The sequence below is a fragment of the Prinia subflava genome, chromosome 15, assembly GCF_021018805.1.
Source record: "Prinia subflava isolate CZ2003 ecotype Zambia chromosome 15, Cam_Psub_1.2, whole genome shotgun sequence".
NCBI lineage: Eukaryota > Metazoa > Chordata > Aves > Passeriformes > Cisticolidae > Prinia > Prinia subflava.
Window position 1 is genome coordinate 13,579,787 of NC_086261.1, and position 17,763 is coordinate 13,597,549.

The 17,763-nt window shown below is 40.3% G+C and overlaps 1 protein-coding gene across 1 annotated transcript in view; it reads right to left on the reverse strand.

Annotated features, from left to right (window-relative positions):
- Nucleotides 1-2,151: 2,151 nt before the first annotated feature.
- ALDH1A2 (aldehyde dehydrogenase 1 family member A2) overlaps nt 2,152-17,763 on the reverse strand; it is a 54,688-nt gene continuing 39,076 nt past the window's right edge. Inside the window, exons 8-13 of the mRNA XM_063412210.1 lie at nt 13,848-13,950; nt 11,198-11,382; nt 10,293-10,457; nt 9,704-9,861; nt 8,857-8,931; nt 2,152-4,361 (exon numbers count right to left, since the gene is read on the reverse strand). Of these exons, the coding sequence (XP_063268280.1) occupies nt 4,289-4,361; nt 8,857-8,931; nt 9,704-9,861; nt 10,293-10,457; nt 11,198-11,382; nt 13,848-13,950 (759 nt within the window). The 3' untranslated portion in view covers nt 2,152-4,288. The remainder of the gene's footprint in view (nt 4,362-8,856; nt 8,932-9,703; nt 9,862-10,292; nt 10,458-11,197; nt 11,383-13,847; nt 13,951-17,763) is intronic.

The window sequence follows — 17,763 nt, forward strand, 5'->3', positions numbered from 1 at the left end:
TGCTGCAGCCAGCTGTAATCATCTGTTACTTGTGTTAACCTTGAATTCCAGCGTGTCAGTTCCGGTCCTCTGAGAAAAATTAGGAAAGTGCTAATTGAAACCAGCATCCCAGCACTCCACACTGTGCTGGGTGGAAGAGGGAAGTGGGACCCCAAGCCTCAAACCTTAGTAGTGGCATATTCTAGCCACACTTTAGTCATGTGAGATTATACCACTATTCTCACTTAGACTAATCTACCCTTATAAATGGCCTGACTTCATGCTTAAGTCTCGCACTTGCTTCAGGAGTTCCTGAGCTTTTTGGGTGAGCCACACACAGTTCCCTGATACCTGTGCACTGTCAGCAGACACAGAAGATACAGTGAAGATACAGAAAGAATTATAGACTGTGTGTTTAATGAGGACAAGGGAGGAGGATGCGTTTTATGCAGCTGTAGTCTAATGTGCTGAGAGAAATCTGTTTGAATGGGTTGGGAATGCTGATGGCATCTAATAGCCACAGAGGCTTTTCCTGCTTCCTGATAGATGTAGCACTGTGAATATCAGTCATTGTGGTATGAAGTTGTTATGAGAAAAATAACTTCCTGTGTTGATGGACTCAGCATACAGTAAATGGAGACGTATGGATGCAAATGTAAGGTGGTAAATGTAGTTATCCAGAGCTCTACATGTAACCATGCAGAGTCACAAGCAAAAAGTACAGTGTACTGCTCGCCTTTGACTTCCTAGCTCAGCTGGTGCCCTGAATTCAGTGTTATTAGGGTTGTCTTTTTCCAGGACAGAACTGAGAAATAACAGGGTACTGTGACACACAGTGCCACTGCATATGCAAGGCAAGATTTTCCATCCTGGCCTCTGTGGGGAGAAAGAGAGAAGAACATTCTCTGTAACAGGGCACCAATAAATGTGTGAATGCTGTCCAAGTAGTATCAATATCCACTGCTTTGTCTGAAGGCCACAGAACTGAAACTTTTTGCCTTTCTTCACATCCTTTTCTAGAAGAAATGCACAGTTAGTTCCAAACTCTCCCTTTACTACACCTGTGCACTTTTGTTGATACATTCACTTTCACTGTCTGGAGCTCCACAGAGTGCTTATTTACTATGGACTAAACTTTTCTCATTTCACTAGAAGACACTCCTTGTTTTCAGTGGGTACAAGAACAACCTCCCTTCCTTTGCTTTGCTTTCATAAAAGGTCTCCATTGCTTGTGCCTGTGTGACTGCTTGGAGTGCTGAGACAGGTGGCAAGTGGGTCAGAGAGATGGGCAATATGGAAAGTGCTAATTGTCCACACAAAGTCCCACAGCAGAGCGGTCAATGTCACAAGTTAAATAGAACTGATACTCTACCTAATATATACCTGATATTCCAGACTTTCAGGAATAGTGCTCCTTCCTAAGAATGCAATTTCCTCCCTATTATTGAGTATTATTCTCTTTTATCCCATCTATTCCAGTCAAGTTACTCCATTGTGATTGCCTCTCAAGTGTTGATTAAACCAGCAGTGTTATTCTGTGACACTGAGGTGTGACCATTGCTTGCCATACAATGAAGTAGCTTGGCCGTAATAACTGAGTCGTTACTTTACCTAAACAGGCACCATTTCAAAAAGGAATGCAGTTCCTGGCAACGACAGGAATCTGGAATAAAGGCCTTGCCTGAGGGAGAGTTGTATAGTACCAGGCCATGTGAATTCAGTCTGTCTTTGTCCCATTTTAGTATATTGAAATCAAAGTTAAGCACACTATTTCTCCATAAAAGGTCTGAGTGGTAATTTAATAATCTCTGTGAAACATCTACTAGAGAAAGAAAAGGCATCATGATTTTTTAAAACATTATCCAAAAATCAAGCTGTGATGCAGCAGTTTGCAAGGGTGTCCCACTGGTTTTGATGACTTCAGACCTGCCCCAATAGCTAAACTTTATGACCATAAGGGTGAGGATGAACTTTGACTATGACCTAGATCTGCAATTCACGAGTGTTTTCATACAGCTGCAATAATATTCCAGCAAATGTAATTGGCCTTTTACTTCATTCACTTTTGCAAATGAAAATAAAGCTACTGTGAGAGCAGATCTTTTGCTAAGAAAATATTTTTTTTAATATTTTTATAGCTCTGTCAATAATAAAGGAGTCTCACAGTCTAAAGTCTTTCTCTAAACCTTTTTAATGGAAAAAACTTCATAGAAAATATCCTTTTACTTTTTTAATAACATATAACTATATACATGATTAAAAACTGTAACAAAAAGCTGCAGGGACTGGAAAAATGTTTTGTTGGATCCATGCAGATGGTACATCTAAAAAAGGATTTCACAAATCCATGTACATCAAATGGAGCTGCAGTGACAGGGTTGAAAAAAATGGCAACTCTATATTATTTACCTGAATGTATTGGGAATAAAGCACAGACATACAAAATACATGAAAAGAATACAAAAGAGTACATGGTGTAAATGCTGTAAGCACAGGAAGTTTCTTTTTTATGTAAATAGGAGAAAAGAAGTAAAGTCTCCCTTTTCACATTTATATTGCAGTTTAAAAGGTAACTAATCTCTTACTTTGCTGTATTTTGTTTTTCTTCACTCTGACATACACTACAGTAGAAGTATATGGCATTTGAATTTAACAGCTCAGGAATACTTTGATTTATCTCAATGTCTGTGGATGTACTATCAGTTCTGAATAACGACATGTAGATGTATTGCTTAAAAACACATACACAGTTTGACATGAGTTACAAAATATTAAGGGCCACCACACTACAAAGTGCTGGAGACTCTTGTCCTGATCAGCAGTATGCTGAAGGACACATACAGCTTCAAATCTAAGAGGAATTCCTCAGAGACTAAAGGAAGTTAAGAACATGCAGAAGGTAGTTTCTGATCAGGGCTGGAGTTTTCAACAGTTCATAGCATAGACTCCACAACTAGGAAAACTTGCATCTGAGGCTGTAATTCTGTCCTTAAACCCCAGATCATGCAGCTACACTGTGTGGATGATTTACTGTACTTCTAAAATAGATTTTCTTAATTCTCAGTTAAAACATAAAATGAAACCTCCTAAAAAAGGGGGAATTGATGCACTCTGCAGCTGAAAAAGGAGAGAGAGAGTGTTTGGTTTGTCAGTGATAGATTTGAAGAGATTCTGTAGGCAGCAGGTATTAATGTAACAGGCTTTAAACACCTCAGTTCTGAAAGAGCTTGCACATATTTTTGTCTGGACCAAAAAAACCAAAGAATTGAAAGCTCAGTAGTAGCCAGTAACATCGCCTGAGGTGCGCGTGGTGAGGATGGCAAGACATCATTTAGGAAAAGCTGTAACAGGTACTTAATGATTCCCAGTGTAATCACAGGCACCCTAGTAGCAGACAAATAAATGGAGCCTGTGCGTTCATATATTTGTTTAAAAAAAGAAAAAAGGTGAAAGCAACAACAGTAACAATAACAACAAAACTAGACAAGCAGTGAAAGCTAAAATATTCTGTGAAGCCTTGGAATCTGTTCCTGTTCTCGTTAACACCCACCCACCCTGTCTGGCCTTGCTCTTTTGGCAGGCAGGTAAATCCCTTCAAGTTCCTGTAAATGAAGGAGGACTTTTTGCTTATAGCAAGACATAAAGTAATTACGAAAATAAGCTTTGAAATCCAAATTGCTGTGAGCCATGAAAGCCAAATCTCTGATAAGTATTTGGCTTTCACTGGCCATGCAGCAGAGTGAGTCCCTCCCCAGTCTGACCTCTTCCTGTGGGCAGGCTAATTGGAAAGTTGCCACTATACCAGGTTTGGGCCCATTACCATTCAGAATCTTTTATTTTTTAACAACATTGATGACACTTGCGTTGTTCATTGCTAGTGTTTTGGGTAAAATGTGGCTCGTAGAGCCCTAATTGAATCTACAATGTCAGTACAAGGCAGGTCTGTTTGAGAAGGCAGCCTGAAAGCAGTAAGACTTATTTTGTTTATTTAAGGAAGAGATAAATGTGTGTGTGCATGCATTTGCATTTAACAGTTTTATAGCTAGAACCGTTATTAAATGATGCCCAGTAGCAATTTTATCTCATTATGATTTGTTTTATAAAGATGTAACGATTCTCAGGAGAGTTTTATGAAAACATGCAGAGTTGGTTTGCATTACGTACGCAGTTATGTGCCCAGTATATATGTTGCAACTTAATTTCTTAAATATATATTGTGTAACACTTTTTATTCCTGAGTGCTGGTCTCCATAAGGAATAGAGAAGGTGGCATCATGTGCTCTTCTGCACAACACGGTCCTTTCTCATTTTAGGAGTTCTTCTGAGGGATCTTTATTGTCACAGTTTTAACTTCAGAATATTCTCTCAATCCACATTCACCCCTAAAGAACAAATTGCAACATCAGTTCATACCGGGTATTGTTTATCGAGCAAAAATCTGCAAAGTGATTTCTTGATAAAGTTAAGATATAACCCAAAATTGCAGTTCAGTTTAGGTCAGAAGAACAATGGATGGCTTCAGGATTTGATGAGGAGATACAGAACATTAAACCCAGAAATACTCACTGTCTATTGATGGAGCTTTTGAGAGTGAATTGATGTCCTCTGTTCTTTTGAGGCCTTGAAAATGTCCAAACACCAAGACCTACCTCACTGGCCAGTGAAATTACTATTTATATTGCACTCAAGAAAGGGAAGGTCCACACTGAGCACAATGGAAAATGAACTACTCACAACTGTGGATAAAGATGAACTTGATTCCTAACCTGCTGATCTTGTTTTCCTAGCAAAACTCTCTAGAAATCAGCATTTGCACAAAATGTGGAAGAGGGGTTCAGTTTGCTCTGATTCCCTTCTGTGATTCCCTGTAGAATTCCTCATTTTTTTGTGGCACAAGACCTTACATAAGAACCTCCACACTGCTAGAGACCAGGCACATATTAGGTTCCAGTCACCTGACACATGACTCTGAGGGGGACACATTCTGCTTTGGATAGATTATGCTTAAAAAGTGGATATTTCTGAATGCTGTTAACATTTTGTTTTAGTCAGCTGCAGCCTGGCTCAACTCTTTGGCCCCTCTGCTGAGGTTTAGAGTGGATGTTGCATGGCTTTGTGGGACTTGCACTTGTCTTCCCTGAAGTACAGGTATTTTGATTTTCCTCTGCCTATTTTGAGTAATGAGAGGTCTCTTTATGACAGTAGTGATTCCAGATGCTGTGTCTGTAAAGCAAACACTGTCCCCACCTCAAAACAGGTACAGCCCACGTCTGGAAGCAGAACATCTTTTCCATATTAACTCAATGAGGATTTTTTTTCAGGAGCTCTTACAGACAATTATTTCTTGGTTGAATTTTTATCCCCACCCCTAAGACACACACAGTTTTGCTCTATTACTTATATTAAAATACAGAACATGCTGGCATGAATATGATGTTGGCATGTTTACAATTTGACACTGCCTCCCCTCTGGGTTTTCCTGTGCAGGACTTAATGCCCACTGAACCATAAAGAATATTTCAGAGGAATTCCTCAGAACCTCCTTCTACTAAGTGTTTCAGAATGGAGTGAGAGGCCACTGTTTAAGGCAATTAAACCCCTCTGCAGGCCCCCAGTGTTGCATAACCCATTTTGTATTTACTTCTACACTGCAGATTTCACCCAAAATATACCATTGGGGTGAAACTCCTGTAACCTTCCTTGGAAAGTTAATTCATTTGAGCAGAAATATCAGTATTTACCAGCGCACATCCCTTTGTCTGCAGCTCTCAAAGCTGATGTGCCTGTTGGCTTGGTAAGCCTTATATGTGATACAGTGGTCTGTATTTAAGGGATGCAGCAGACTGATGATTCTGTAGGCAGATTTACCAGAGTCTAAGTACCTGCAAGCAAATATTAGTGAAGACTTCTTTAGGTTCCCATTGATCTGGACCACACCACCCCCAGCTTTCAGTAGGAAGTGGTGGATTTGTCTCCAAAGAATGACCAAAAACCTCTTTATCAGAAGCATTCCTTTAGGGCTGAGTGGAAACTGTCACCAGGAGTTGCCTGGAGCACAATAACTAATGCTAGAAGGTGTCTGTGCAGAAGTTTCTGGATTCAGCAGGGCTGCTTTGCAGCTCCAGACACCCGTTGGACACATTTTTGCAAACCAATAGATAATCCAGGTGACAGCAGCGAGTGACTTTATGTACATTCTAAATGCCACTTGATCTCTCATCTTGGTCTGCCAAACAAAATTAGACATTTATTGTCTGTTTCTCCAGCTCAGGGCTTTACGTGTTTGTTTTCTGGTCAATAGTTTGGAAAAGGACAATTGTGATGATTTCTAAGGCAAGTATTTTTCAAAAGTTAAAAAGCTGCACTTGCTGAATAGGAAGATGAGTTATGCCAGACATTCAGAGCAGGAGAGTCAGTGTGTGTTCAGTCAAAGGATTCAACTGTCCCCACAGCCTGATGCAGGGAGCAAACCCCTCCTATTCTGTGGCCGCTCTGGCTCTCCTGGGATTGCAGCTTGGTGTCAGAGTGAGAACAAACGTCGTGTCTGTGACAAGGAAGGAGCCCACGCATCAAATCTGCATGGTGCTGTCCCCTCGTTGTGTAGGTGTGAGGGAAGGGGAACAAAATGCTTTTTAAGAAGAAATATGACATATTCTCTTCCCTCCCTCAATCCAGGAGAAAAAAAGGTAAGGGAATTACAGCTCCAAGCCATTGTCCTGCTTGCGCTTGTTTTTCGGAATGCAGGTGTGCGTTGCTGTATGTCAGAGCTATCCAGACAATAACAATTCCTATGACATTGGAGGAGAGTTCTGAAGTAGAATGGCACTTCCTTCCCTTGAAGATGTTTGGACAGAGACCAGAATTTTGGGGAGCTCTAATATAAAATGGACACATGTGGCTATCTGGAGCGAACCACCCAATTTTGAATTACAAGAGTTAAATTTTACATTTCCCAGGTGGTGATAAAAAACTTTAAAGAAAAATGAATGAAAAAAACCCCAAACTCATGACTTCTAGACCTCTTCAAGGATACCAGAATATTGTAAGTAGTCTGATTGCAATCAGAAATCACCTGTATTGTGTACATGAGTTCTGTTTCTCTACTGGGATACACATACCCTGCTACATTTTGTAGGAGTGTAAAATGAGTATGAGAGTTCTCAACTTTGTGTTGATTTTTTGCCCATGTGTGGTGAAAACCCGTGAATTTAAATACAGGGCCAAAACAAGTCCCAGAAAATGCAGTTCTGGCACAGGCAGCACAGTGGCCTGGTTATGATCTGGCTGTGACATAGTGTCACCTTAGCAATGACACACTTTTTCTTTTTTTTCTTTAACTGCCCAACTCAACATTATTTATGCTGTAAAATGTATCCCTTAAAAAAAGAATCTAGGAAACTGGCATTTTAATAAAAAGTATGCAGGTATTAATGCAGGGTGGAGGAGGTGAATTAGAAGGTGATATCTGATCAAAGAGGTTCTGAAAGGAGTAGAATAATTACTCATAGGTAGGTTTTCAGGCATCTTTGTGAGATGGAGATTATTGCCATTCCAAACATTTATTGTTTATGATGAATACTTTCAAAGCTGTAGTGGGAATCAAGTGTGCAATTAGCACAGATTTTTCCATGAGAGCTGGGGTGCTGCCTGGGTTTCCCCCCTTTCAAGAACTCGGCAACATTGATATGTGAATATTTTGCTTGCACAGTTGAACCTCCCTGGAGTCAGTGGGGTCACCCCTGGGTGTCAGGTTACTCATGGGCTCTATCGAGCTTAGTAGTTTTAGAATATTTTCACAATGATAAGAGTTAGATGACCTGACATATTTATGCCAGTGTGAGATCACCTCATAACTCATGAATGTGAATAGTATGAATGTGTTATTCAAAGTACTCCCTAACGAGGGAAAATACTTCAGACTGCATAGAGCTTATTTTATAGGTCAAATTGTATACTTCAGCATATTTAAAGTTTTAAAGAGTTTGACCTTACTTTAGTTTTACTGCTGAGTTTGCCATTAGCCATGAGCTATTTTGAAAACTTAGGTGAGACTTATCTGGTACACATACCTCCTGCACAGAAATTAATTGAATCCTTGGTATGTAACCAATCTGGGGCTGATGCAATTGCTAAACTTTCTTGTGATTGTAATGAGAATGAGAAACTGGTAAGACTTTAAACTAGGTACATGGGACAATATTTGAGTGTGGAGCTCCATTTCAAAATATTTGGCACTTAGTGTTAAATGGAATAAGAAATAAGCTTTATAATGCTAAGTGGTTTTTTTCAAAGGGATGTAAACACATTTGTTTCCTTCTCTTTGCCTGATTTCATTGTTAAAAAATCTGCAAGCTGATAACTTTTTTATAAAATTCAAATGCACCTATATTAATAAATATAGTGAAAACTGAAGAAAGGAAAGAAAAAGCTACCAAGAGAGGCACAATACATGCAAAACAACTCTGACACAAGTACACCAAACCAGTCAACAAGCACTCAGCAGCACCAAAGAGAGAGTCTTTCTGAAAAGTGATGCTTAGTATGGCTAAAAATGCCTTCCAGAAAACACAGATTACAAGTTCAGAAAAATACTCAGAAACTTTCAGTTCCTTTCAGGACAAGAAGAGAATTCCAGTAAGTTAGTTTGCAATGTTAAAAAAAAAAAAAAAAAAAAAAAAAAAAAAAAAAAAAAAAAAAAAAAAAAAAAGGTAGTCTTACCATGCAAATCAGTTGCATTTAGAACTGACAATGATGATTAAAAGTCACCTGATATTATGCCCTGATTCTCAGGTTGAAATATTTGCATGGAAGCATTCAATAATGCTTATTAAGTTGTAAAATTGAAAACAATTTAGAAAACAGCAGTGTAATACTTACATCTCTCTCCCATTGCCAGACATTTTGAATCCTCCGAAAGGACTTTGGGCATTTAAGGCATTGTAGCAATTTATCCTGTAACAGGAAGAGGCATTAATTCCAGCTGCACTGCCAGAGAGACCTGTGGATAGCTCAGAGAGAGGATGAAACTTGTGGAGCTAAGGACACTCCATACCTCTTAGTAATAACAAACTTCTTTCATGTTGAAAATAAATGAGGGATTTATGCTACAAAAACAACAGCCTGCTTCTTACCCCAAGGGAGAATTGGATTTGACCTGTGAGGGCTGGAGGAGAGCACCATACCCTTGGACACATCTTCAGTAATGAACTGTTAATCTGCTGCCAAACCTCAGTGCCAGTTTATAGCAATGAGCTGCCAGAGTTGGGTTTGCCCTTTTTCTCCCTAATTTCTTGCAGATCTTTAGTTTATCAGGTTTGACATACTAAATTGCAAGCTACTAAACTCTAGAGTTGGCATTCCCTATGCCTAAAGACTGGAGAGGAGGTGTCCCCTCAGTTCCTTAATATTGTAGAAAGTGCCCAATCTTTTGTGCCTTTAGTAAAACCTCCCAGGATTCTTGTGCTCCCCAGAACGGAGGGTTTATCGTGTTTGTTTTCAGTGAAGCCACGCAGCAGTGGCTGCCATGGTCTTGGGAAGCAGGGTGCTCCCAGCTCCAGCAGCATTCCCCAGCAGGGAGCAGCCACAGCACCTCCCCACTGCTGTGATCCACCACCAGGATGGGCTGCACGAATATTCTTAAAAAGGGTGCAAAACTGAAGTGAAATGATGATAGTGAGTCAAACTCTCTATCTTCAGGAGTGGGAGTGGGATAACTTCTGCTTACCAGACTGTCCCGGCCTGCATTGCTGAAGAGACTGTCAGGGCCTTGTTTATGTCATTTGTAAAGACAGCAGCTACCAGCCCAAAATCAGAATTGTTGGCTCTCTCAATAACTTCATCCATGGTTTTAAATCTCAGTATTTCTTGAACGGGCCCAAAAATCTGCAACAAAGATTAATAATTAATAAACTATCCCCCTCAGAGTCATTTTATTCTTGTTTTATTCTGCTTTCTTAATTATCTTTTCTCTCCTAGTATACTCTAAAATTTCCCACAACAAAATTTAGTGATAAATACTGATAATTCTGTCTGTAAAACTGCATGAATTTTCCAAACCCGGTGCCTCAGGGGAACTTGTCCATTCTACCTCTATCTCCTCTTTGATATCTGAGACCTTACAGTCAGGGACAAAAATTGAGCTTCCTTACCAAGCTGATGTCATTTGCTGTGTGCATAAGGAGTTCTGAAAAGATTATTTTTTTTTAAATATGGTCATAATTTTCACTCTGAAGCTTTTGTCTTAGGAATTAAACAAAAGGAAAAAAGTAATATTCAGGGCATTTTAAAAGGATCTTGCCCACACATGTGAATACCTCCTCCTTGGCAATCCTCATGTCGTCTGTTACATTGGAAAACACCGTAGGTTCAATGAAGAATCCCTTTCTTCCCAGCCCCTTTCCCCCACATTCAAGTTTTGCTCCTTCAGTGATGCCACTTTGAATCAGTTCCAAGATCTTGTTATATTGTTTTTTATCAATCTGAAAGAGAGAAAAAGCTGTTTGATGTGCAGACCCTGTACTCGACAACCGAGTCCAAACAGGTTTTTTTAGACAAGTCATGTTCCAGTGAGTTGGTTCCTGCTTCCACCACTGCTCTTTCAGCTGCAGATGCCAAAGATCTACAAGCAGGGGGTGACTGTAACTTTGGGCTCACACTTCTCAAGATCTGTCACCTTATGTTTGTGGCTTAACCCATGCTCTTGCTAAGCAACATAGTTTACAAGCACAAAAAAAATCAGATCATTAGTTTTTGTTCCAGATTAACTTCCTGAAAATGTTACAAGCCCAGCTGGTTATTAGTGGCAGGAACATTTTCTAAAGACTTATTTCTGATTATGCCCATCTTCTGCTTAGAATTCCCAGATCTCCTAGCACAGTTATGGTTGTAGACAGTTCTTGACAGTTAAGTGTTCACAGAGACTTTTAAGAGCTTCTCACAGTTTACAGCTGTATTTTGGGGGCTGTGTTTTGGGGAATATCCAAATCTTGCTCTTAAAACTGGGAGGAAAACATTGATATTTAAACAGAGATATTTATATTAACAAGAAACACCTCAGAGCTGCACAGCTTATTTACTCCTTTAGAATTTTAATCTTGAAAGCATGTATTGTGTCAGCTACTCTGGACCTTGAGTGTGCACTGACTGACCTCTGCCTTAGTGGAGTTTAAATGCTTCCAGGTACCTCCTGGGCTCTAGAGCCAAAGCCCTACTCCTTTACCTGTGGACCTTGTTCTGTAGTTGGGTCAAAAGGACTCCCCACAACTCTCCTCTTTGCACGTTCTACACTTCTTCTGACAAACTCTTCATAGATTGATTCTTCCACGTAAATCCGTGAGCCTGCAGTGCAGCACTGGCCTTGATTGAAGAAGACTCCTTGGTGAGCTTGTTCTACAGCATAGTCCACTGAAAACCAAGACACAGCACATGGGACACCGGGGGCAAATCTGCCTTTGCACCAGTGCTGTGTTTATTACACAGCACCACATTCCCGAAACTTCAGTAGTAGGATTTGGTGAAATAAAACTAAATCAAGACATCCCATATTGTGTCAGGTCAGAAATGAGGATGATTCCCACTGGAAAAGTTCAGACAGTGCTTTAGCAGTCAATAGGAGTAAGATATGCAAGAACAACTTCACCAGTGTCCAGCAACATGTCATTTACCACAATTAAAACCCTTAAGGGAACCTCAGAAGCAGGACGTGCTCCACATAAATGCATGTGAGTGGGACACAGTAGGAGAGGAAAATATGTGATCCCGAGTTGGCACTGGGCTTAATACTTTGTGTGTGAGAATTACAGCAAACCAAATTCATGGGAGAATTTGACTTTGATAATGGCAATACCCATCCTTCCCAAAAAGACAGGTTCTTTTTCTGCAACAGAGAAATTTCCTTTTGGCCCATGCAGATGACTGGGTAAGGCTCTAAAATTATATATCTATTTTAGAACAATCAACCCTCAATTTCTACTCTAACTTCCTTGGAGGTAAAACTAACACATTCTGTTCAAGGAGGAGAGGGGATCTGGTCATATTTAGACATTCAAGGCCACATTCTTACTTTGGGTGTAATAACTGACTAGACAAGAATAATGAATTCATTCCTAAACAGTGATGCCCTGAAGCACTGTAATACCTCTGTTACCAGCTGTAGCACTTTGGAACATTGCTTAAAGTACAATCTTTTATGGACTAAACAGAGCAACAGTGCTTTACTTTCAGCACACTCTAGACAACTCTGTCTAACAGAAATGTCTTTTTATGCCCTCAGTGTGGTCTTTAGAAAAATTATGTGGGGTGTTCCCTGGACCACATTCAAATTTCCCCTGGCAGCTCCATGGAGATTGAAAGCACCAGTGGATAGCTGTGATTAACTAATGTTTCTTCCTCTATTGTTAACAGTTTTTCACCATGAGGGGCTCTAACCATTCTTCTCTGTTTTTTGGTGCACTAAACATTCAACAGCTTTATCATGCTTTCTGCTAACTTTTGGCACACACTGTTCCTCAAGCAGAACAAACAACTCCTTTGGAACAGTGAGCCAGTTGCTGTTTTTAAATAATCAGAGCTTTGAAGTTTAAATCTTAGGCCAAGTGCTGGAGGTTGTAATTGTGGGAAGACCAGAGAGCACTTGTCCTTCCCCTGTAGAGGGTCGTAGCACAGACCTGCCCCTGGCACATGTCACTCTACTAGAAATGTTTAGATGTTCAAGTCTGAGTTAGCAGGTGAGGGACATTTGAGGTGTGGTGATACCTGATGGGAGGTGGAGATGAGTAAAGGGGTAGAAGGCTGGAGTATCTGTGTCTGCCTCCAGCTGACAAGAGCTTTCTTAGCTTACCAGGATGACTGTGGCTGAAATTGCAATCCTTGACTTGGTAAAGCATTTCTGTGTAGAAAAACTGCTGGAGGTTGTCAAGCTTTCCCTGGTTTTTCAGATATTGGTAAGTTTTGAAAATGGATACAGGATTGTAACCATCTCTTGTAATTCATGCTGTTCGAAATCATTCTATTCACTTCCCCCTTTTCAACAAAAAGACCAAATCCATATTTGTTTATTTATTGGGGTTGCAGAGTTCTCAGAAAGGGCATTGAGTGCAGTGTGCCTGCACCCAGCCTGAAACAAGAGCTCAGAGCAAGGTGTGAACCATCTCATTCATCTTCACGGGGTGTTAACTTCAAAACCTCCTGCTGACAATTTAGATATCAACATTGTAACTATTTCGTTGCTGATCATTTAAGCAGAAACTTCCAGTTTGTGTTTATATCCTGTCCTAAACAGCTGTGCTGTACCTTCTCAGGTGCCAAATATCTCAGCTGCACAACATCATACATCGGCCAAAGTTTTCAGCTCCCTGCTGACAGTGGCAGTGAGGACATTTCAATGCGCAATTCTTTGGTTGGGAAAATTTTAAAAATGGAATAATCTCCCTTTACAGCTACTTAACAAAGGAATACTGCACTGACTAGTATAGCAAGTCAAGTGTACATAAAAGTCCTCCCTTTTTATAATTGCTTTGAACCAAAAAAATCACAGAATTTCCAGAAATAAAGGACTAAATCACCTTGCTGCAGAGCATAGGATGGCAAATGTGTGTGGGACAAACTGAAAAACCCCGTGTCTGTGTGCTTGGTTATAACCTTTTTTCTGCTCTCTTGTTGACTATGAATCTGTGGGTTCAGAAGTTGTATTTTATAAAAGACAGCACACCTTAGGTTGCTTCTGTAAAATTGTAAAGTGCCATTAGATACAGCTGTATTGCTTCACTTCATTTTATATGAAAGATGTGCCCTAAAATTAGTTTAAAAAAAAAAAGGAAAAAGACTTCATGCAATCATGTTTTAGCAAAAATATGGAAGTGCTGACTTACAATCAGCATCTGCGAAAATAATGTTTGGGCTTTTCCCACCCAGCTCCAGTGTAACTCTCTTCAAATTACTCCTTCCAGCTGCTTCTTGGATCAGCTTCCCAACCTGAAAGGAAATGGAGACACATTTTACAGGGAATGTAGTCATACAGTTCATTTTAACAGCCAGGGTTGGCTATCAGTAGAGCAGAGCTTTAAATAATCCAGCAGGTTCTTCATTCCAAACATATTCTCATCAGTAGTGGACAGCTTTCCATTTTTTTTTTTTTTTTCTCTAGAAATTGAGAGAGGATAAAGCACAGCAGTAAGTTTGTGTACCATTCACCCCTATGCAGCTATTCTAAAATGCCTTGGGGCTTTCTTTTAGGGCATTTTAGGAGGGCTGAATTAGAAATCTGAAATGGATGTAACTACAATTACTTCCATCCAAACCACTGACATGTTCACAAGGCTTAATACATCAAATTCTGATGAAATCATCCTCCTGCTCTGCAGGATTAACAGCACAGAGCAGAATACCAAGTAGGCAAGAAGTTACAAAAGCACCATCCGAGACTTGACCCACAGCTGCACCACAGATAATCTTAATATGAGTTGAGGAGGTCAAAATCACTTCTGAAATGTCTTTGTAGATTGTGGGGTCAGCTGGAGCAGCCACAAATTGCAGATCTCACCAATGAACATGAGAGCAGATTAAATGGAGTAGCAATCTGACAGCTATAGATCTGACATGCTTCCACATCAGTACAGTTGGAGGGGCAGCTGTGCTCCCTGGAAATTCTCCTCTCCCTGGATCAACAAATCCAAAATAGATCAGCTTTTGTACAATTGCAATGTAACAGTGACCATTTTGCAGCTAAGGAAGTAATCACAGGTAGATTTAGGCTCCTACATGGTAAAATACAGGATTAAAAGTACCTATTGAATATTGAGAAGCCTAAGAACCTTGGTAAATGCTTTATTTTAATGGGGACATGTTTTAATGTCACACAGAAAGTTAGAGGTGAAGTGAGATGGGAGTGAGTCCAGAGCTGGGCTGTTTTCTCCATGCAGTACTCTGGTCTCTCTGTTTTCTGTTTCTAAGGTTTTGTGAGTGAGATTCCCTGCAGCAAGGGGTTAATGGATGAGAAGCTGAACCTCTTAGAGAATTGAAGGCAGTCTGCTAGAGAAAGTTAAGTCAGCACTGGAGTAATCAGAAAGCAAATGAAACAGAAACCAGGGCCCCCAAAGAAAAAAAAAAAAAGAAAAAACAAAGGAAAAACCTCACAGGATAATGAAGGAATTGTGAACCACTTCATGTACCTTTGTGATTAACTGTTTATCTGGTGATACCACAGTTGAGTGTGACTGAGTTTTTTTTTTAAAAAAAAAAAAAAAGGAAAAGCTTTTTTCTTTACCCCTGTATTGATGGAATGGAGTGTTGACATTATCATGAAATTCCTTGCATATCCCCTTAATTGGAGCTGATTTTATTGCTATGTTTGACTGACAGCCAGAAGTGAACCTGAAAAAAAGGATCCTGTCTGCCTTCCACCCCCACCACATACATCGAGCACGTCATCTGGAAATTCCAGCCTCTCAAACTGTGCTGAAAATGTTCACTGCAAACCAGACTTCTGTGTTTATAGCCCGTGCCAGCCAATGCCATTCACAGCCTCACTGCCTTGAACCTCCCTCTCTCAAAGAACAGTAACCAGCTCTTTCCCCTCAAAAATTCACAAAGAGCAGGACTGACCAAGAAAGCCAGAGCAATATGTCCAACCCTCATCTCTCTGCCTTCCATTCTACTTTAATGTCAAAACATTTTTGTACATCTAAGTAAAGATTTTGAAAGGTTTCCATGCAAACAAGTGATTGACAAGTATACAAGTCCAAGTATAGTGTATATGGCAAATATTCAAATCCAAAGGGCTTAATTTGGAGAAGTGTAGTCTGAGGTATTTTTAATACAGGGAAGTTGTTGTCAAGTTTCCAAGTAAAAACTTAATAGAAGGCTTCACTGTGTCTTTCCTGTTAAGAGATCAGTGTAGACACCGGGATGGTGGGGCTCCTGCTGCTCAGCGTTTCTGTTCGCTGTGCTCCCGTTGTGCCCCGTGCACTTACAAGTTGAGAGAAGTCTTAGGGAAGGCACCAGCGCCGTGGTTATTTAGTGACAAAGGCGGCCTTTTGTGACTGAGCCTCTCGTTATGGAGAGAGACAGCATGAAAGGGATAAGTGATAGTGTTGCAATCTGCAGGGGCTTTCAGGACACGCTTCCCGCGGTGTCTCTCAGCTCTATCCCTGAGCTCCCAACAGGCAGCACAGCCCGGAGAGGGAACGCTGGAAGAGAGGACTCCCCCACAGATAATGGAGCTGTGTGATTATTCAGCAGGAATGTTGGCAGAGAAAGCCCTGACTCCCCAGCCTTGTTTTGAATAGGCTTCAAGATTGATATCAGGAGTATCCCCGGATAGCTTGTGAAGCACCATAACCTTGTAAGCTGCACGGAGGGTGAGGCAGATGTAATTTGGTCCATCTCAAAGAAAACAATTTGTTATGCAGACCAACAACAACAAAGATTAAAAAAGTAGTTTGAGGCACTCCTGTGCAACAAAGCTATTTGAAGGATAGTCCTGGAAGGGTCTGTTTCTGCACTGTCAATGGTGTGACATTGGGCAGTGAAAATGTATCATGATCTAAAACATTTAATTGTTTTTTATTTATGCCTTCCCTATATGGAAGTTTAATGTCTCAAGAGGAGGCTTTAAGCACTCACATTTTAAATACTTTGAGCAGAAATTAAAATCTTTAGTTGTCTTTCATGTTCTCTTAATTTTCAGTTTTCAGACAGAAATCTGTATTTCTAAAGGGTACAGGTGGGTTTGCTGTTACTGTTTGAGCACTCAAAGTCTCATGGATCAAAAGCAGACTTCCAAGATTTTTGGTACTTCCACTTCAGCTCTGTCATTTGGAATGTCTGAGTTCTCCTTTGCTCACAGATGAACAGTAATCATCAGGGAACACCTGAATATAGGGGAACTGCAGTCTACCTGAACAGCAGGTCACTTTCTTGACACTGCCACAGACAAGACAGTGAAGGGAAAAACTGCACAGGGAGATGTATGGATTAAAAGATTCCATGAACAGTGCAAAATTTGACAGAGGAGATATTAATCAACAGTTAGTTAGGGGTTTTAAATAATACACACTACACCTTTCTTGGGATATTGAGAGAATGCCTGAAGAACAGTAAGTGGTTTAAGTTACAAGAGATTGATTAAGTTTTGGGGAGATGGTATGGCCAGACAGAAATTTACAATGTTTTCTGGGAATACAGTTTTCTCTCCAGCTATTGAGACACTGGATGTCATTGTTTCGGCAAAACCCTCAAACCCATGCTGCTGCTTCACTCGGTCTGCCTCATTTTTTATGAATTCCAGATTATATGCAAAATCTTTCTGACAAGCGTTTTAGAGCCTCCTGGCATGTTCAGGGTGTGTCTCCTGCAAGGACAAGCGAATTTGAAATACTGGCACAAAGAAGAGAGCTTTATCTGACAGTGTGAGGAGCTGCCCTGAAAACAGCGTTCTGAATAGTGGAGCACAAGTGAAAAGGCAATCCTAAAGACAAAGTCCTGGAGAGAATCCTAAGCTATAAATGGCTCATTTGTTCCATAGGTTAAGTCCTGGCCCCATGGAAGTCTGTGGCTAAACTCCTGCTAATGTTGATAGGACTGATACACCATCCTATTTGTATTGGATTTAAGAAGGTGATTCCCTTTGACGTGCATTTTTTCTAGACAAAGAGGCACAACAGTTGCCCAGGGACAGGTTCCTAAATGCTACCAAAAACACAAGGGAAGGAAAAGGGAAACAACTTCTCATTCAGGAGGCACAAGCTGTCCAAGATAGGATCCAAAAGATTCTGCAGGAACAGGAAT